The sequence below is a fragment of the Cyprinodon tularosa genome, unplaced genomic scaffold (assembly GCF_016077235.1).
Source record: "Cyprinodon tularosa strain WSP-4 unplaced genomic scaffold, ASM1607723v1 ctg185, whole genome shotgun sequence".
In the NCBI taxonomy this organism is placed as follows: domain Eukaryota; kingdom Metazoa; phylum Chordata; class Actinopteri; order Cyprinodontiformes; family Cyprinodontidae; genus Cyprinodon; species Cyprinodon tularosa.
In genome coordinates this window covers 1,037,674-1,058,365 of record NW_024038643.1, presented here as the reverse complement: position 1 = coordinate 1,058,365, position 20,692 = coordinate 1,037,674, and the positions used below count along the sequence as shown (strand labels likewise).

At 36.7% G+C, this 20,692-nt stretch overlaps 1 protein-coding gene and 1 long non-coding RNA gene across 5 annotated transcripts in view; both read left to right on the top strand.

The window, feature by feature from the left end:
* The window catches only part of ptprea (protein tyrosine phosphatase receptor type Ea), an 86,235-nt gene extending 70,495 nt beyond the window's left edge, over positions 1-15,740 (top strand). For all 4 annotated transcript variants that reach the window (XM_038282550.1, XM_038282548.1, XM_038282552.1 and 1 more), the window contains 10 exons: positions 1,775-1,938; positions 2,247-2,382; positions 2,537-2,686; positions 5,269-5,362; positions 7,826-7,902; positions 8,003-8,137; positions 8,304-8,429; positions 10,770-10,921; positions 11,002-11,137; positions 14,290-15,740. In XM_038282550.1, the coding sequence (XP_038138478.1) occupies positions 1,775-1,938; positions 2,247-2,382; positions 2,537-2,686; positions 5,269-5,362; positions 7,826-7,902; positions 8,003-8,137; positions 8,304-8,429; positions 10,770-10,921; positions 11,002-11,137; positions 14,290-14,364 (1,245 nt within the window). In that variant the 3' untranslated portion in view covers positions 14,365-15,740. The remainder of the gene's footprint in view (positions 1-1,774; positions 1,939-2,246; positions 2,383-2,536; positions 2,687-5,268; positions 5,363-7,825; positions 7,903-8,002; positions 8,138-8,303; positions 8,430-10,769; positions 10,922-11,001; positions 11,138-14,289) is intronic.
* Positions 15,741-18,606: 2,866 nt separating this feature from the next.
* LOC119781888 lies at positions 18,607-19,872 on the top strand. Its single transcript, XR_005280615.1, has 3 exons — positions 18,607-18,739; positions 18,824-19,070; positions 19,163-19,872. It is a non-coding gene; the product is annotated as an uncharacterized LOC119781888 (long non-coding RNA).
* Positions 19,873-20,692: the final 820 nt, after the last annotated feature.

Below are 20,692 nucleotides of genomic sequence, written 5' to 3'. Positions count from 1 at the left end.
TTTGGTAGGCTAAACCTTTCTCCTAAAACACAGAGTGGAACCGATTCAGATGGAGGTGTGACTAATTGTTCAGTCATTTAGTCATTTAATACATGTACAAAGGTACCTTTATTGCTTTTACATTTCCAACGTAACTTATTCTCAAATAACCCCGTTTTAAAAAGCCTAGCAGGTGTAAAAATCATACCATCAGCACATATTTTTTGTAGCGATAGAGAAGGTTTTAAAAAGCACTCTTAGAGGTTTGAGCAGAAAATAGAACATGGTGCATTCCTAGAGAGATGTTAACAACCCGTTTTTGACCAAACAGATTTTAAAATCCTTCATACCATGATCACAATAAAAAAATGTATAGTGGCATATAAAAACAGGTCCAGATGGGATCCGTAAAAGTTTTTCAATGCAATTAAATATTAAACTTTCCCAACACTTATTAATAATAATTAAACTGTATACCCATGCATATAATGAGGAGTTTCTACCAACATCATTTAATGAAACAGTTATTATTTTAATCCCTGAAATAGATAAAAAGATGTAGAGGAAGTGGCCTCTTACAGACCTAATTCTCTATTAAATTTAGACTAAAAAATCTTTTACAATCGAAACAACTTAGTAATGCACTGAATATAGTTGTACATCCTGATCAGACCGGTTTGGTACCAGGTAAAAGTTCACGTAATCATATTAGGCACTTACTTAGTGTTATTTACGTTTCTAAGAATAAAGTCTAGCAGCCAAACGTCTTAGCTGGGCTTTTTCGACAGGCACACGACAGTCAACCCACAGCAGGATGCATAATTCAGATGATGTCGTTCCAAAAACCACAAGATAAATTTGGACTTTCCAACTGCCAGCATCTCAGATATCATCTATTATAAAGTTTTTTTTGCTCACATTTGCTTCACTTTAAGATCAACGAGCATGATACCAAAGATGTATGCCTAAGTTAACGCCCAGGGAAAACAATCTCACAGTGTTATGTTTCATTCCTGGAGTCCAGAATATCTTAATCTTTATCAGATTTGGAAAAGGAATAAGGGAATATCTAATCTGTGCCGGATGATCTAGAGAAAGAGGCATATTTCTAGATTGGGCAAAATACAATAAAAAAAAAACTGAAAAAGTCAAAAACCAGAATGACTAATGGTTGAAAGGAAATAAATAAAGACAGAAAGAGGAACAGGAACATCTACTGCACTCAAGAGACTCCTCCACTTTATTAGACATATGATAAAGTGATAATGATATATGGTGCTCTTCTAAAACCAATTACCCTTTAAAAAAATGGAAATCCTTTCACCTAATCTTTGAATCACATACTAACAAATCATACTACAAATCATAAAATGTGTTTTAATTAATCTGCAAGCAATCTCACACAATATATCGCATCTGTGACTGAACAGAAAATGGAAATATATAAATCAGAGAAAAACTTTATTGTTATTGGACAGCCACAGTGTTCAGCCATATTTTCCTACATTGTTTACAAGGCGCTCTGCTCTTGTCTTTGGTTATCCAATTTCTTTCCATCTCGACTAGGGCTGAACAATATAATGCAATAAGCATATTTGATAGTTTATTATTGAAAAATATATAGCTAGGTGCTATAGTAACTTGAAAGCTTAGGTTAGTTATACATATAAAACCTTTTAAGCTGATGAGAATCAGTTACAAAACATTGCATTGCATCTCAACTGCGGCTTCTTTTGTAACATCGAAATCAAATAATAAAATGTAAATAATTAGGTTTTTGTTTGTCTTTTCATAGCAGGCCAGTGATGCTGCTAAGACACCCCGTTTGGTCACACAGCTTCACTTCACCAGCTGGCCTGACTTTGGGGTTCCTTTCTCCCCCATCGGCATGCTCAAGTTCCTGAAAAAAGTCAAGGCAGTGAATCCCCCCTTTGCTGGGCCTATTGTGGTCCATTGCAGGTACTGGAGACTCAGCAGCTCATGCATTTAAAATGTTTACCTGAACTAAACAGATGTCATCTCTGATTTAGCCCCTGTTTATTTAATTTATCCACTTGGTTTCTATGGGGAGAAAAAAATTGGGCCTATATTTACTCATTGAGAGTATATGGGTAAACAAAAAAATAAAAAAACAAATTTGATTATAGCAATAGATGTGTTTACAGGCACAGAGTTCCCTTTGTTTTCTCCTGCTTCCCATTAACATACAAGTGTCAGCTGAGCATTGTGGTTCATAAAGGGTTTTGTTTGTTTTTTTTTGTCCCCAGCGCTGGTGTTGGGAGGACTGGAACCTTCATTGTAATTGACGCCATGATCGACATGATGCACACAGAGCAAATAGTTGATGTGTTTGGCTTCGTCTCTAAGATACGAGAGCAGCGCTCCCAGCTCATCCAGACAGATGTGAGTTAAAGACGGATTTTTCTTTCGCCGCATAGGTTTTGTTACTGTACAAAAACGGGGAAAAGCTTACAGGGAATGTTTACCTCCTCTGTCTACAATCTATACTTGTACTCACACATAGTGCATGAAAAATATGTGTCTATCCCCACTCTAGATCCAGTACTCGTTTGTCTACCAGGCCTTGCTTGAATACTACCTCTATGGAGACACAGAGCTGGATGTGTCATCGCTGGAAGGACATCTGCAAAAACTGCACAACACCTTCACAGATGGTGACCGGGTGGGCTTGGAGGAAGAGTTTAAGGTTATTTTATTTTATTTAGCACTTCGTCTCTATAAGACGCCTAGATTATCATAAAAAGGAACTAGTAAGGTTAACTTAAATTACGCTGTGTTAACCTTAAGAAGTAGTATAAAAAACCTAATCAAACATTAAAAGAAAATGGAGATGAACTGATCAGAAGTTTGTAAACAATTTCTAAACTCTGATATTTAGCTTTGTAGAATTCACTTTATTTGTGTTAAGGGCTTTTATATATGTGGGAACAATATTCATAGTGTTTTTTTGCACGTTCTGCCGTGAGCTTTTATTAATAATTAATTAAAAATTAATAATAATAGGAGACATGGCGCCGCTGTGTGAGAGAACAGTTCCTGCAAAAGAAAGCTTCCCTATTATTTTTAAACTAAAGTTAATATGATTTACATATTAAGAAGTGTCTGGCATCTTTAGCTTATGATTACTGTGGGTAGAACTAGAATGATAGCGATCAGTTAGTTGATGTTCAGGAGTATGTAGGTCCTTACCTTGGCAAATTTAATGGAAGCCCTTCCACGTTTACGCGAAGCTCAAACTAAAGCAGATTAACTTTGTTGGACTCTGCTCAAAGTCTTGCTCTCTTTGTCTACCAGACTGAATCAAAGACATTTCTACATCAAGAAAATATATTTTTCAAAAGCTTTTTCATTTTTGTTTCTTTCGCTTTCTTTTTTTAACACCTTGCGAATATCAAGACATGCTAACTTTAGGTCTATGAGAAATAGTGTCGTTAGGTGTGGTACATTTTCTGATTAAAAAAAGATTGGATTTTTGAGCACACAGTTTACCAGTTGCCTCTTGCAATTCATCTATTAGTAGCTGATTTTATGCTGTATCTCTAAAAACCTGGTAGAAGTAATTTCTCTTATGCAGTAAACCACACATTTAAAAGTATTGACAGTTCAATCTGAAAAACTCACACGAAGAGAAAAGACAATTAGAAGAAATTTATTGTTAAAATTACTTGGTCTTTAGTGCTGAATTTCGATAGATATGCATGAACAGGAGTAAAGAACAGGGCTGTTTCCCCCCCAGGCCTGAAACTGGTGGTGGAGTGGAGATAGATGAAGTTGGTCAGTCTGTAGACTGCTGGTTAGTGAGACGGTATGCTGAGCTTTATGGGGAGATCCAGTGGACTGCGTGAGCTGATACTAGAGCTTCACTCAGGGACCTGGAAGATGAAAGTCCAGTTGGATAACACAAGTTGAGAGAACCTGTCCATGATGAGCAAGCATGAAGTGACAGTGGAGAGGAAAAACTCCCCATTGGGAAGAAACCTCTGGCAGAACCAGGCTCAACATGGCGGCCTTCTGCCGGACCGGTTGAAATGAGACGCGGAATGCAGTAAGAGTCCGGGAGGAATGACGCTCTGATGAAGTTTCAGCTATGACAGTGGAGGAGGGGCTGGAGGTGGGTCTAAACGGGGTCATCTAAATGAAGTCACAGCGCAACCACCGCCTGCGCACCAGGGAGCAGAAGAGCTGCGGATCGGAAGCCTTTTAAAATGAACTTTGGATGCCCATTGGCTTTCGTGGAGGCTTTACGTGGAGTTTCTTCAGTTGAACGTCTGCCTAGGCTCCATAACAGTAATACAGACCTAGAATTAAAGCGTAAATTAGCGTCTGCTATGGTTTCATAGCAGCATCAAGGTTTTATTTAAAAGATTGCTGTGGATAAAAAATAAACCAATATAGAAAAAACATCCCTCTTTATTTTATCCTTTTATACTTCAATTAGCCAACATGTTTAATAAGTATTTTGCAATATTATGGTAGAGTCATGGAAAATAATATTTAATGCTCATGGTTTTCTTCAAGTTATTTAACAAATACAGCTTTAAGGAGTTTAATTTGAATGCTGCTATCTAGCCAATTTTCTTCGGTTGTGCATCAATAGCTATAGCATTGCACCAACAAAAACATTGTCTGTAGCCTTGTGATACACACAGAAGTTGGTACTTGACTGAAGAACCATTTTTCTTGATGGCAATGGTGGTCTAATTAGTTTTTTCATGACTATACTTACTGGATGGGATTACTAGTCCTTGTTTTATTAGGCAGCTCTATTAACAATTCTAATAGGACAAAAATAAATATATTTCTAAACCTGCTGGTAAAGAAGCAGCAAGATCATGGTGGGATTTTAAGGTTATAGCTTATAGAGAAAGGTAGCCTTTGATTTCTCTTTAGCATCGTGTGCACTGCTGAATGTTTGTGCTTTGTCTATTGAAATGCTTAAATAGTTCAATATGTGAAGATGGGAGCTCAGGAAATGTGTCATTGTCTTATAAATATTATTTTCTATGAAGACCATGCATATTGGTATTATTTTGGGTCCAGTTTTAAAAGAAATCCCCCTTACATTTAAATTATGTTATGCAACAAACAACCCTGCTGTGACAAAACCTACTTCAGCAATCTTAATAATGTATTTCTAATAAAAACAATATACATGAACAGGCTATTAAAGAGGTAAAATAATTTTCAGCAGAAATTGAATCTTAACAAGTTGGCACCAATGTAAGTTCCTTTTGATACTTCAACTTTGCTTTCTTTTTGACTTCTTAGAAACTGACCAACATGCGAATAATGAAGGAGAACATGAGAACGGGGAACCTTCCTGCAAACATGAAGAAAAACAGAGTTCTACAAATAATTCCATGTAAGAAACAGGAATCCATTTTAATTGTGGGCAGATTTTAAATATAGACCTGATGATCCGTAACTCAATATTTCCAAATCCAAATATCTTCTTTAAAGATGGTGTTGGAAAACTAAAATGAAGGAAGCAGAGCAACTTTGCTGTAAAACATTCAGCCTTCCTGTTATCCTATAAACTCCCCCCTTCTTCATTTTTAAAAATATCACTGATTTTCACATTTCTTCAACATAGATCCTCTACTATTAATGTATATGCAGGAGGAGTGCTGTTAGTGCAACCTATTAGTAAAGAGGTTTGGTGTGTTCAATGACCAGACGAGGATTGGATTTCAGAGCTTCCAGCTAGCTAGTTACCAGTTTAGGCAGAAAATAAGCAGATTCATGGTGACTTCATGTAGAATGATCCATTTTATTGTAAAGGGTTGGGCTAAATTTTATTGTAAGGTTTGATAAAAGTGGATCCGTATAACACAAAGGATCATTAATGTCTGCTATATACTGTTTTATATATATACAGTGGTGTGAAAAAGTGTTTGCCCCCTTCCTCATTTCCTGTTTTTTTGCATGTTTGTCACACTTAAGTATTTCGGAACATCAAACCAATTTAAACAATAGTCAAGGACAACACAAGTAAACACAAAATGCAATTTGTAAACGAAGGTGTTTATTATTAAAATAGAAAAAAAATCCAAACCATCATGGCCCTGTGTGAAAAAGTGATTGCCCCCTAAACCTAATAACTGGTTGGGCCACCCTTAGCAGCAACAACTGCAACCAAGCATTTGCGATAACTTGCAATGAGTCTTTTACAGCGTTCTGGAGGGATTTTGGCCCACTCATCTTTGCAGAATTGTTCTAATTCAGTTACATTAGAGGGTTTTCGAGCATGAACGGCCTTTTTAAGGTCATACCACAACATCTCAATAGGATTCAGGTCAGGACTTTGGCTAGGCCACTCCAAAGTCTTCATTTTGTTTTTCAGCCATTCAGTGGTGGACTTGCTGGTGTGTTTAGGATTATTGTCCTGCTGCAGAACCCAAGTTTGTTTTAGCTTGAGTTCACAAACAGATGGTCAGACATTCTCCTTCAGGATCTTTTGGTAGACAGCAGAATTCATAGTTCCATTTAACACAGCAGGTCTTCCAGGTCCTGACGCATCAAAACAGCCCCAGACCATCACACTACCCCCTCCATATTTTACTGTTGTATAATGTTCTTTTTCTGAAATGCAATGTTCCTTTTATGCCAGATGTAATGCGACACACACCTTCCAAAGAGTTCCACTTTTGTCTCATCGGTCCACAGAATGTCTTGGGGATCATCAAGATGTGTTTTGGAAAAATTGAGACGAGCTTTAATGTTCTTTTTCCTCAGCAGTGGTTTTCTTCCTGGAACTCTGCCATGCAGGCCATTTTTGCCCAGTCTTTTTCTGATTGTGGAGGCATGAGCGCTGACCTTAACTGAGGCAAGTGAGGCCTGCAGTTCTTGTGTGGGGTCTTTTGTGACCTCTTGGATGAGTCGTCGCTGCGCACTTGGGGTAATTTTGGGTGGCTGGCCACTCCTGGGAAGGTGCACCACTGTTCCATGTCTTCGCCATTTGTGGATAATGGCTCTCACTGTGGTTCGCTGGATTCCCAAAGCTTTGGAAATGGCTTTATAACCCTTTCCAGACTGATAGATCTTAATTACTTTCTTTCTCAATTGTTCCTGAATTTCTTTGGATCTCGGCATGATGGGTAGCTTTTAAGGATCTTTTGGTGGACTTTACTGTGTAAGGCTGCTCCTATTTAAGTAATGTCTTGATTGAAAACAGGTGTGGCAATAATTAGGAGTGGGTGTGGCAAGAGAAATTGAACTCGGGTGTTAAAAACCACAGTTATAGTATATTTTAACGAGGGGGGCCACCACTTTTTCACACAGGGCCATGATGGTTTGGATTTTTTTATTCTTTATTAATAAACACCCTTTACAAATTGCATTTTGTGTTTATTTGTGTTGTCCTTGACTATTGTTTAAATTGGTTTGATGTTCCGAAACACTTAAGTGTGACAAACATGCAAAAAAACAGGAAATGAGCAAGGGGGCAAACACTTTTTCACACCACTGTATTTATGTATTTTTTGTGAGATTATTTCAATTGCTAGCAGCTAAAATAGCATTTATTTGAATATTTGATTATCTTTCACCACACTAAGGGTTTAACTTTTGCCACCATGCTCAGTTATATCATTTTTTTCTCCAAATGGTGAGAGAACTATTGCAGATGGTTTCATGGAACTTCACTCCTAAAGTCCTGCTCTTCCCATCAATCAGGGCTCTAAAATCAATTAATGTGTAAATTAAAGTTAATATCTCCACTGTGAGATCAATAAGGTCAATCAATCAAGTGTCACATATTATGATTTTTTTTTTTTTTTTTACTGTCACTCCAGCGTACGTTTGTGATCTACGTTTTCCTTTTCAGATGATTTCAACAGAGTCATTCTCTCCATGAGAAGAGGCCAGGAGTTCACAGATTACATCAATGCATCTTTTATACATGTAAGCATGCAGCCTCTTCTTTCAGTAGCAGGTCACCAACAGTACTTATAGTTCACCCTGCTGTATCAAAGTAATAAATACATGTTCTGATTTTATTCAGGGATACAGACAGAAGGACTACTTCATTGCCACCCAGGGACCTCTCACTCATACAGTACAGGATTTCTGGAGAATGGTGTGGGAATGGAAATGTCACTCCATTGTAATGCTTACTGAGCTCCAGGAGAGGGAGCAGGTGATCCACAACAACACCACATTGGAGCCATTACACATTGAAATGCAGCAAAATCTATACTTTCATTAGCTTTTTTTTATCTCAGCAACATTCAGTATTTTCTGACCATTAGTTACTTTACCATATTTTATACTCCACATGTTGATGTAAAGCTTCTGCTTTACAGGACAAGTGTTGCCAGTACTGGCCCACAGAGGACTCTGCTACCTACGGAGACTACACAGTAGAGCTGAAGGGAGATACTCTGTGTGAAACCTTCAGTCTACGAGACTTGGTACTCACCTTTGTCCCGGTAAGCAAATGAACTCTTTCACTATCAGAGATGTAAATTTTATGTGGAGTTCCAGTTTCTTTCACACCTCCTTCACAATGTATTCAAGTAGAATACATGTGTTACTACACGAGATATTACAAAAAAGTAAAATGAACATCTCTTATGTGTTCTCTTATGTGAAACTGTTTAATGCCTCACAGTTAAGGAAAAAATTGCCATTTAGGTGTTTATTTATTTTCTAAAGATATTCCACAATCTCTAGGTAGTTGAAGTATATTTGCGACAAAACTCAATGTTCGATAAAATGTTTCATAACCCATCCAGAAGCTTTTTAATATTCTGTCGGCCCCCGTGCAAGCCGATGGAACTGACAAACACTCCTGGAAGGGTTTGGAAACTTTTTCAGAAAACCTGAGTGAAAGCTTGCCTCTGATTTAAGCCTTTATTGGGTACACATTGAAATTCTTCACAATTTTTCGATAAAATTTTGATAATTGAAAATCAAAATTTCAAGCCAAGAGTGTTATCGGACAAGACCTTATTACTTTTGTAACATTCAAAAAAATATGTAGTTATAATAATGATAATTGAACTGTATTAATCTCACACTGGAGAAATTCAACTCTGCATTTGACCCATCCCCTTGGGGAAAAGTGGGCTGCCTTTGTGTGGTGCCCAAGGAGCGGTGAGGGGTCTTGCTCAGGGACCCTGAGTGGCAGTCTGCGTGAGTAGGGCTTAATCCTTTATAGGGCAAGTTACTGTTTTTGATCAATTGCCTTACAAATGGACTCCACCCAATCCCTCAGTGAGGTCTAGAAGCACAAGATCTATATCCAGCCATTCAGCAAAGATACTGCTACATGGATATACATCTTATTTGGGCATTTAAACAATTAGGTGAGCCCATTAATTATATATTACATACTGTAAATTAAGTTGAAAAAAAAAAAAATGTTTGTTTCACTCTCAATGTTTTTCATGAATTTCTTATAAAAGCTCTTTTGTTTTTGTTTTTCTTAATATATTCGGGCAAGTTGGTGTTTGTTGTTATTACATTGACATACATTTTTACCATCAAAATATCCTTTTTTTTATGTTTCAGAGGAAATAAGTTCTTGTCCTTGATTCCAATAACACTATTGGCTTGAAATTTTGACTTTCAAAGTATTTCACTGAGTGCTCTATAAAGGGGATAACAAGCGCAAGGCTCTAAAACCACGAGGCCACCACTGCCCCAAAATGCATTTTTTGATGGCTAAACTTAAGGTCAATGTAATAACAAGGACTTTTTTGTTATTTTTCAATTTTTGATATGTTGTAGAAGTTCGTGAAAAACACTCAAAAAGTGAAAGAAACCCTTTTTTCGTTACATGATAACCTTGAGTATTAATGCTGATACAGGCACTTACATAGTTTACTTTTTGACTTTGCATATTAACTTTTTAATTAGCTTTTGAACTTTTTTGCTTAGATTTTTACCTTTTTTTTTCTTGACTTCTCAACTTTTTTTTTTCACCTTAATTTACAGTAGATAATATATCATTCAAGGGCTCATCTAATTGGTCAAATACCAAAATAACATGTATAGTAGCAGCCATTCAAAAAGGCCCTTCCCAGTCAAACACCAGCCGAATGGCAGCCCACTTCCCTGCAACTCAGCAGAATCACCTCCAACTTTCTGCCACTGGAGTGACCCCTCCTTCTACCTGGTGTGCATATTTTTTGAATGGCTACTACTGTACAGCCATGTAGCAGTATCTTTGCTGTATGGCTGAATATGAGGGAAAGGGGGGCTTCGTTTGTAAGAGATCAAAAACAGTAATTTGCCCCATAAAGGTTTAAGCCTATTTTGTGGTTGCCACTCAGATGACTAAGAATTTGCACAGGCATATATTTATGAAAAACATTGGTGCAAGCTTCCATCCACCTTACTGACCTTAAAGGATATACATTAAAAGGGGAAAAAAACACAAGAAATTGTGGAAGTTACTTATTAGAAAAAATGTTTTGCGAAGGTTAACTTTACTTTCATCTCTTTATCAGGATAAAAAAGATGACACACCCACTAAAAAATGTAGCAAAACTGAGTATATAAAACTCTTTGCTGTGAAAGTGAAAAGCAGACAGCAGGATGTGTTTAGGCTCCTCAGCTCGGAGGCTTCTGTTTCATATATTTCATTAATTTCGACCCACTCCACTTTTCTGAGGTGCGATTGCTCATTCGCCTCTCAGAATATCCCCCGTCGACTCACCTCTCATATTCTGCACATCACGTCCCGTTACCATTCATAAACTGCTAATAAATCACATTTCAAAGGTATTATTATCTCTCAACTGTCTGTGCATTTCCTCTCGAAGGAGAAGCAGACAAGGACGGTCAGGCACTTCCACTTCCACGGCTGGCCAGAGATCGGCATCCCGGCAGAGGGCAAAGGGATGATCGACATCATCGCCTCAGTGCAGAGACAGCAGCAGCAGTCTGGGAACCACCCCATAGTCGTACACTGCAGGCAGGTTTCAGTTTGCAAAAAGGTTTCATTTCTTAAATAAATTTGTATTAAGAACCTTGTGTTTGGTGTTTAAACTACAGTGCTGGTGCAGGGCGAACAGGTACGTTCATCGCACTGAGCAATATTTTGGAACGAGTCAAAGCAGAAGGCTTGCTGGACGTGTTCCAAACTGTGAAGAGTTTACGCATGCAGAGGCCTCATATGGTCCAAACAGTCGTAAGTATAAAAGTCTAATAATGGCAGTAATCTAAAAATGTACTTTCTGAAAAAGGGTAAAGGCCAAAGTATGTATGTATGTTAATGTATGCTATGAGTCATAGGAAGTTTGCAGATATAAGCAGTGTATTGTAGTAGTGGAGTAAAGGCCAAATGCAACGTTAGATCTAAAGGTTAGAGTGTGGGTGCTCTCACTCATCCAGTCTCCTTTAATGTCTCTACATACATGGTAATTAAAACCCTCATCTGGCCACATACACTCACAATGCATCCTCTGATTAAACTGTATCAAGTGCTGATAACACTGTAGTAAGTAGAAATCCTCTGACTCACATCAGTGACTGCTTAATACCCTATAAATGGTCTTTAGTTTCTGTTCTAGATGTGCCTACTATACATCTAATTCATTTCGATACCCTTTATAAGCCTGCGATTTAACCAGTCCCTTAAGCCCGGCACACACTGTGCGATTTTTTTGCACTTTTCAGGCCGATTCCCCAGTGGTGTGAGAATTTTTCGACCAGGCTGACTTTCACCCTGATCGTGCGTTGTACAGGGGGTAATATGGGCCAACAGCCTCTCCAATAACCTCCCGATCAGAAATCGTAAGGTCCGGATAAAATCCAACATGTTTGACATTCAGTCGGCCGTCTTAAGATAGCATCAGAGCGTCGGGCCACACAGTGTGAGAACATGCATCGTGAGCAGAGATGGGAAGTAACGAAGTACAAACACTTCGTTACTGTACTCAAGTAGATTTTTCTGATATTTTTACTTTACTTTACTACTTATTTTTATGGCGACTTTTTACTTCTACTCCTTACATTTTTACACAAATATCTGTACTTTCTACTCCTTACATTTTAAAAAATTGGCTTGTTACTTTAGTTTTGAATCATTTCAATGGAGTTACCGTTATTATTTTTCACGTCATCAATACCAAATTCAATCTAATTGGATGGGAATCTACGTTGCATTTGACGCACCACTACAAGATGAATCGACAGATTCGGCGGTATTCATTCGCTGCAAATCATTGCAGCTTGGTGGCGGTGGCGTTAGCATAGTAGCATGGACGACGAGATGATTGAAAATGAACACAACGGAGATCTAGCCCTATTGGCAGACATCAATTTAAAATGTAGGCAACGGCATGAAAAAAGTGGTTTCTACTTTTACTTTTATCCTTTAAGTAAATTTACAAGCCTGTACTTTGTTACTTTTACTTGAGTAAAGAAGTTTAATCAGTACTTCCACTTTTACCAGAGTATTTTTTAACACAAGTATCTGTACTTTTACTCAAGTACGGAAAGTGAGTACTTTTGCCATCTCTGATCGTGAGCTGTGAACTTTTAAACCCTGCGTTTTTTTTTCGTACAGTTTGTACTGTAGTTATGTGCAACGATTGAAAAAATCGCACAGTGTATGCCCGGCTTTGGGGCATTCATTTGGACCCACTTGGAGTACTTGATCACTGGGGACTTAAAATCCACTGCAGAAATTTAACTAAACTAGAAATATTTGAATTCAAGTGTTAAAGGATCACTAACAAATAGGCAAAACTAACTAGTTTGGGTTTTGTTATTTTTTTTAATGATAGTACATTAGCTGTTGATAGATATTGTAGAAATGTTTGTTTACCAAACCAATCATTTGGGTAATCAATCTACTCAGGTACCATTTTGTGATTCAGAAGCTAAAAATTATGGGAATCTCTGCTTCAGATAGCAGCTTGCTGCAACCAGGTAGCATTGTGGGGCTAAAGGTCTGGTTCAGGTATCCAAAGTTTCAAATCGGTGATCTTGTGGCCCCTCCAGGATGGAAGCACACTGTGCTTTATTAACTATTCAAGGGTTGCACTGATTCAAACTCCCAGTCAGAGAAACCACATCAATATGTCCAAATACTCTGGTATTAAAGGTATTAATTCATATTTGTGCGACTGCAAGATGCTCTAAACCCATATTTTTATTCATGACATGTTAGATCTTTAGTCCATACAAGTGTTTCTTTAGATAGTCTTATCATAATGTAAGGGGACAGTAAGCTCAAGGCTTTACGCTGGCTATAGACTGAAAACATTTTTTTTTATTATTTCCAAAGATTAAAATGACAAGGAACTTAGAGCTCTACTGCAAATTGTATAAATGGATTATTTTGATGCAACAGTTGGTACGACATCATATTTAAACCCAAAGCAACTGTTGGTGCCAACAGCAATACCTTCCAGAGGACAGGAGTAAATGTAAAACAGAAAACCCAATCCCTAAAACGAACTGATTTAAAACCAGTTCAGTGGTCTCCTAAGCCTGAACAATTCTGAGAAAAAGTTTTATAAAATGATGAGTCTGACACTGATTCTTCATGTTTAGATATAATTGGGATCTGCTCATGATCACAATCAAATCAGTCTCTCTAGGAAACACAGCAGAGTTGAAATTATGACTTCTTTTTATTATAAGGCTGCAAAATGAACTTTTTACAGACACAGTTTGTTAACCGAACTAAGATATTTCATCATGCAGCGATGCACTGACCCACTGCAACAAAGGAACTAATCAAGAGCACAAAGGGGAAGGATTTTGACTGGCCACGATCTGAAGTATTATTCACTCTAGTCGGTTTTAAGTTGCTCTCAGATACCAAGTCAAACCAAGTTAGAATGCATTGAAATGGAAGCTGTAAATCTGGTCTCTTGTCAAACCCAAATATTTTAATCCTATACAGCATAATAGGTTATCTTCATTGTTTCTTTGTGTGTGGATCTGACTCCAATCATGCACCACAGTACTAAATAAATGCAAGAGATTCTTAAGCAGTAGACTTAACCTATTAGATGCCGATGCAAAGTCAGCATCCAGGAAATATTGTTGTCCTGCTACCTAAGCTTAGTATTTTACTTGAAATATGATTAAGCTGAATGATTAGTGTGTCAGCTCTTTGCTCCAGATGAAAAGCATTTCCAAGGGAAAGCAGCTAGTTGTTTCTCTTAGACTGCAAAGAGCATTTTAAAGATAGAGTAATTGGATTGTTAGCAAAAACCTAACAATCTTAATCTTCTTAACCCTTTTTAGGTACCTTTCCTTCTCTAAAAAAGCTGTAGAGTTGCTTGTTTTACTACAACTAATCCACCTTTCCTTCATTCCATACAGGAACAGTATGACTTCTGCTACAGGGTGGTACAAGACTTTGTCGACATTTTCTCCGACTATGCCAATTTTAAATAAAATTTGCCTTAAACACGGTTTTAAAATGTTTTTAAAGCCAATTTTGCAGTTTTCAGTTTCCTTAACCTTGTGAAATAATCTTCTATTTTGCTATGCACTTGTCCTACCATTAACCCGAGCTGTTGTTCTGCTGTGATGTATGGTATCAGGGGGTGAAAATTGTAAATGGGGAAAAAAAGTAAGATTAATAATGTAAATTTTTGCAACATGTATGATAGTTATGTTGTCATTAAGCGTCGCTGCAAATTTGGTCTAATTTCAGTTTTTTTGTATAATGTTGTTTTATAACATTGTTAAAAGTCTATGTGAGTTTTGTTTTGAACTTACGATGGTTTTAAAAATGTAGTTATTGTAAATGTATTTATGTATTGACATTCCTTCCATGTGTTTATGTTTATTATTTCTGTAAATTATAAATTTTTCATTTACTGCTGACATCTGAGATTAGAAGAATGTTTTTCTCTCTCGTTTATAAGATACAAGATTGTCAGAAATGTTTGTAATATTGACAGCCATATTGCAGAGAACAAAGGTCTGAGGTGGTGATGCTGAAAAATGAATTCAGCTTGCCGAATCAGACAGACGGGTGTTTAATGATAGATGAAATGTTTTTACAGCCTGCCTTTTATCTGTATTGAGCAAAAATGACTTTGCTAAGATTAACTGCACATTAAAAAAAGCACATAACTAAGAAAATTGCCAAGAACCTCTAAACCAAAATGTGTTTTTGTATATTTATCATTAAATTATTGCTATTTGGTGCCATATTTAAAGGTTTATGAAATATTTCTAAGTTATGTATAGGAGCCAATTGCAGTAAAATACAATTTTATGTTTCAGAGTCAAAACTTCAAAAAGAGCATAAATATTATCCTAGAGACAAGAGCTTAAAAAACAATTCTATATCTTTTTTTTTTTTGCCAAACTGTTTAACAAAATGAAAAATGTGTATGTTTCTAAAGGAGAAACAGTATGAACAGGATGTGAAATTGAAATAGATTTTTAGAGAAGGTTCTGGCCCGTCTGGTAATCCAACATACTGTGTTTTTTTGTTTTGTTGTTACTACCGTATATTTGAATACCACATGACAAAATACTAACAGAGAAACAATGGCGGCCGAGAAGGGATCTGTCAAGTGACTGGTCCCGTTTTGTGAGTTACATGTGAAATATAGCACAAGATAAAAAAGACTGAACAAAACAACAAGTCTATGTTGCCAGGGCTTGATTTCTGTTCAAGTTGTCCTTTAGAGAAGGCTGAAGAGGGCTTGTTTCAAATCCAGCTTTTTGCCTTTGCTCTCTGTCTCTCTCTTGTCTACCATGTTTTCATTGTCCTTTAATATCCAAGTTGCAATATTAAATTCATCTAAAATGCTCTGGGTTTAGTGGAATTTTCTTGACAATGTAAACTTGTTTAAAGAAGAGCCATCCACGTCACTCTTTCAAGGCTTCAAAGGTTGGATTTACCGATGGAAGAAATGCAGCTTTAACTTTGTGGGTCAGGGCATATTCAGTGTGACATTGAAACAATAGATGATATATGTGCTGGGTAGCAGTCTTTGCCTTGATGAAGGGCAGACGAGAGGAGTGCATTAAGATAGGTGGGGCTGCACTACTAACAAATTAGTTTCCTTCCTTATTTCTGGCTGAAGGACAAGGAAACTGAAAAAAGCCAAACTTGCTAGACCTCTGAATTCCAATAAATGGGATAACAACTCCCCACTTCTTGCAATCATTACTGAAATTAAAGTTATAATCAAAGCTGCATCATTCACCTAAAGTAATTTACTAACCAAGGTAAAACATACAAGCCAGCAGGGGGCGCTGTACCTCAAACAAAAGTTAGATCAATATATTTCTTCCATAGAATCCTAAAGCTGCAGGGGTTCATTTAAACATAACTTATAATAATCATAAAACAGACAGTGAGACATGAAATGCTCCAAAATGAGCTGATCAGCAGTTTATGGTCAGTAATTTTTGACACATTCATGCATTTAATCTTATCTTAAAGAGGGGATAGTACAAGATAAAATAAGCATTCTAGTCTAAATACGTGTTCTGGTAAAACAGAGTTTTTCTATTATAGGATATTAAATGGAGATTTTGCAAAATGTCTTTTTAAGATGGAAACCCTTCTTAGCTTTGGGCTAGATTTCATCAAAGGCCACATTCCCTCTCATGTCAAACTAACCTTATAGGTTTATATTTGAATTTAATGTGGAGATATTTTGAATACACTTTACAGCAGAAGTCTTGAGCTCTGTGGTCACAAAATTATTGTAATATTGCCTGAACGTGAAGAAAAAAAAAATAGGTATGGACAAGTCTCCAGAATTTCCATAACGGGTTGTAAACTTTTAGTTTACTTATTTGGCAAATTCTCATGCTGATGGTGGTGAGCTAAACTGTAGCCATGGCTGCATTGGGGCAGACTGAGAGAAGTAAGGCTGCGATACAATCCAATGGTTAAAGGAAGAACCCCTTTCTCATGAGCTGCTGTCACCTTAGGATGGTGAGAAATGGTTCTTTAACCCAAGATATCAGAATCTCAGCCCTGTCTGCTGTTAATCCCTCATTTTTTACTCTACAACCACTCTTGGAAAGTGCAAAATCAATGCTTTATTCTGATTTCAATGTTGTTTTGTCCCTTTTCAGTTCATCAGGCCTTATCTGCGTAAGTCTTTGACTAAATAAAGTCAGAACATGGCTTTTTTATTGCCATTTATGAACTAATTAAAAAAACTAACTGCAGAAACCAAAACCAAAGTGTGCACAACATTAGGGAGGCGTTTTGAGCCTCAATCTGTGACACCGTTTATGAAACACAACAAGCGTGAGCAGACTTTCCTCAACATCAGCCACAAATAAAACAGCCAAATCTGAGCTTATTTTCAAACACATTAGTAGTTCTTTTTTTGAAGTGAAAAAGCCCTATTTAACAGAAAGCTTCTTTCTTCAATTTTCACTTCCTCAGAGCCCTGGATCCATAGCAACAGATACCCCCTGTTGGTAAAGAAAATGCTCAGGATGGGCAAAGAGGTCACATGAATTATTTATGAACCGTAACAAGCTATTTTTTGATTGACCTCTGGTCACAATGGCGTCCATTTTCTGTCGAACAAAATATGGAAAATGAAACAGAATAGCCTGGGCTGTGACCCCTTAGCTGCAATCCTTTAACATCTAGCTTCTGGAAAAGATTTACTAATTATACAGGCCATATGTATGAGAAACTATGGTTAGTATCCAATTTAGCCCAAAACATTCTGAGTATTCTTTAAATATAGCCGTTCGGAACCACGATGATCTATGAGAGGGACACTTTTAAAGATCACCAGGATATCTTATATGAAATTTTCTTTACAAATAAGGTATAAGAAATATGGTTATACAAATTATTTGATAATGCAAATTTATAAAGTATTTTTTGTATCTGTATAATATTTGAGTACTTTGACAGAAGGCCCAGAAAATGTGTATATGCCGTTATTTTAAAAGCATATAAAAAACTTTTTGTCAAAGAGGGCCATAAAGATGTCCTGCAACATCCTAATTATCAAAAACAAAACCTATTTCTTTATAGTAAAATTAGTTTATGAGTTTTCTGATGGTATACTAAAGTATAAATAGCTTTTTCATTTTTATTTTTGTATATTCATCTGCAGTATAGCATTTACAGGCATCTTTAGCATGTTAATGGCTTCATGTTGAGCTGAGGCCCTGTAGTGAAGACTGTTTAAGCTGTTTTTATATGACTTGTTAAAATGTGCCCCATAATGTATCTAAATGTTGTTTTAGCAAATATGTGAAGATAATCCTAATGAAATATTTGTCCTTGGTAATAAGGCTAATGCTGTTTATTGGAAGTGAGGATACAATGGGAACATAACATTTTTTTTGTTTGATTCCACTTTACAATAACCATCAAAACCATTATTAATGATTAAAATATGATTTTTATTGACATTTGGTTCACTTTTAAAAATTCATCTAAACCATTTATAAAAGGTAAATAGATAATTTTTTAAGATATTAAGCCCACTAATGTTGTTAGGGTTAGGGCTAAACTAACATGACAGGGTTATATCTACTTCCCAATTATAATGATAATTAGATGCAGTCTATAAATGATTATTAAATATTAATAAACTATCTGTTAATCATTAATAAATTATCTCATTACCATTTATAAATGGTTACTGTTAGGAATCCAGTCTGTGTGGGTTGTGTTTTGGTGTTTTTCTCTCCCTATACCACCAGGTGGTGCTCTGTCCTCGTTGGTCCTCCACCTTGGGCTGGTTGGCTCATCACTGGGGAGTATTTGAGCAGTGGACTGTCACTACCTCGACGCCAGAGTGTTTGCCAGTTTTGGGTACTCTAGCCGAGCTGAGTTTAGCTGAGTCTAACTGAGTCTTTGTTTCTCTGAGTACTGTTTTTGTCTTTTGCCTTTCGGCAGGAAGTCATCCTGCATACTGGATTATTGGCCTTCTCCCCCCTGGAAGGATTTGTTTGAGCTCCACATTGAGCAGAGGATTTATCTCCACACGTCCCATTCAAGTACTCCTGGAAATCTAAGTGGCAGTCCGCTTCATTGCTCCTCAGGAACCAACCAAACCAAAACCTGTTCGCCCTCCAACAAGCCACTCTATCTCTGGAAAAACCCACACCGACTGGATACTGGGAAGAAACCTTTCTCCGCAAACGTGAGTCCAGTTACCTCTGTTTTTGCAAGACGTCGTTTAAAGTTCCCACGGACCCTGAACTAACCTCTGTAAATTTCCCCTCTTACTTCCAGTTCCAGTTCACCAGCCCTCTGAGTTCATCTGAATCCAACCCATTTGGATTCCTAATAAACCTGTTAAACTTTTACTCTGGTTTCTCTGAGTGGTTTTACTGCATGTGGGTCAGATCTCTTTAAAACACTGTGACAGTTACGATAGTAATTGTAAAGTGTTACCAATTGTTTTCCAATAATTGAATTAAAACATAATTGGGTCAGTTTTTTGCATGAAAAGAATAATAAAATAAGTTATTTCAAGTGTAAATGAACTTAAAAGTGAGATCTGAAGAATCAGAGAAATACAAGAAGCTATTAGAAAGAGGATGTTGAAAGAGATGAGTTTCTGGCCTTAATTCAAGCTGGGAAGAAGAAGAAAGGCGTTGTGTTTTGATTAAGTTATTTGCAATGGGAGTGGAAAGATGTTTTTTTTTCTTGGCCAAAAAAAACAACACTCCTGACAGTGTGTCCTTTTTCCAAATATGCAAACAAGGCTGTGATTTGTCAAAGTAAATTGATGATTACTGTAACCATGAACAAAAATCTTGATCATAATGAAAAACATCGAAGAGGTTTGGATCACAGGACATTTCTAACAGATTTTAATGTGTCGTGATGTGAATTATAATCCTTGACATTTTTTCCCAAAATCTTATTTGGCTGAGCCAGCACCTACAGTAGACCATTGGAGACACCACTGGTGTTTTGAATGTAAAGAAAAATAAACTTTTTTCATGTAAGAACTGTATTTTTCACTTTTTGTATGTATGCTGTTAGTACAAAGCTTCTAGTCAAATCCCTTGATTGTCTTATTGGATTTAATCACCACCTTATCTTTTGAATTTAAGCCAAACGAGCAGTCTTTTTGCATTAAAAAGGTTAAAAGTCTTTATGTTTGAATTCATTTTGGTTCAATTTAACTTTTGTTATCAGACTCTTCTATTGCCTTTGTGTGGCTACAACTTATAGAAGACAGAAGAGCACAGACACAGGGCAAATAACTATTCTAAGAATGAACTCAGAGATCTTGTGTGTCAGTCTCCACAGATGGGATCTTCTGTTCTTCTCTTTGAAGCTTCAGTGCCTCCATTATGACTTGTTAAATTCACTCTCTCACTCTCATTCTCTCTTTCACAGTAGAGCATATTGGTGCTCTCAAACCATCGAATGGACAGCTTATGCCTGCAATAATTTAATCTTACAGCTCTTACTGAAATCCTAATGTGACACAATAGCAATGTAACTGCATTACAAGTGTTATTATACACCCCCATTGAATTATCAGGCAAATATGCTTTCCAATCTTATTTTTTTTAAAGAATGCTATCGCATGAACTGATCAACATAGTTAAGATTTGATATAAGAAATTGGCTTGTAAGGTAAGGGGATATTGTGTAACAATTTCTCTTTTTTATTGCCTGAAATCGATGACTAAATTTACAAATGTGTTATAATTGGTATATTTTTACCAATAATTAGATACATTTTAATATGCAAAGAATTTTATATTAGTTTATATATAAGGCAGATCATTCATTTGCAAAATA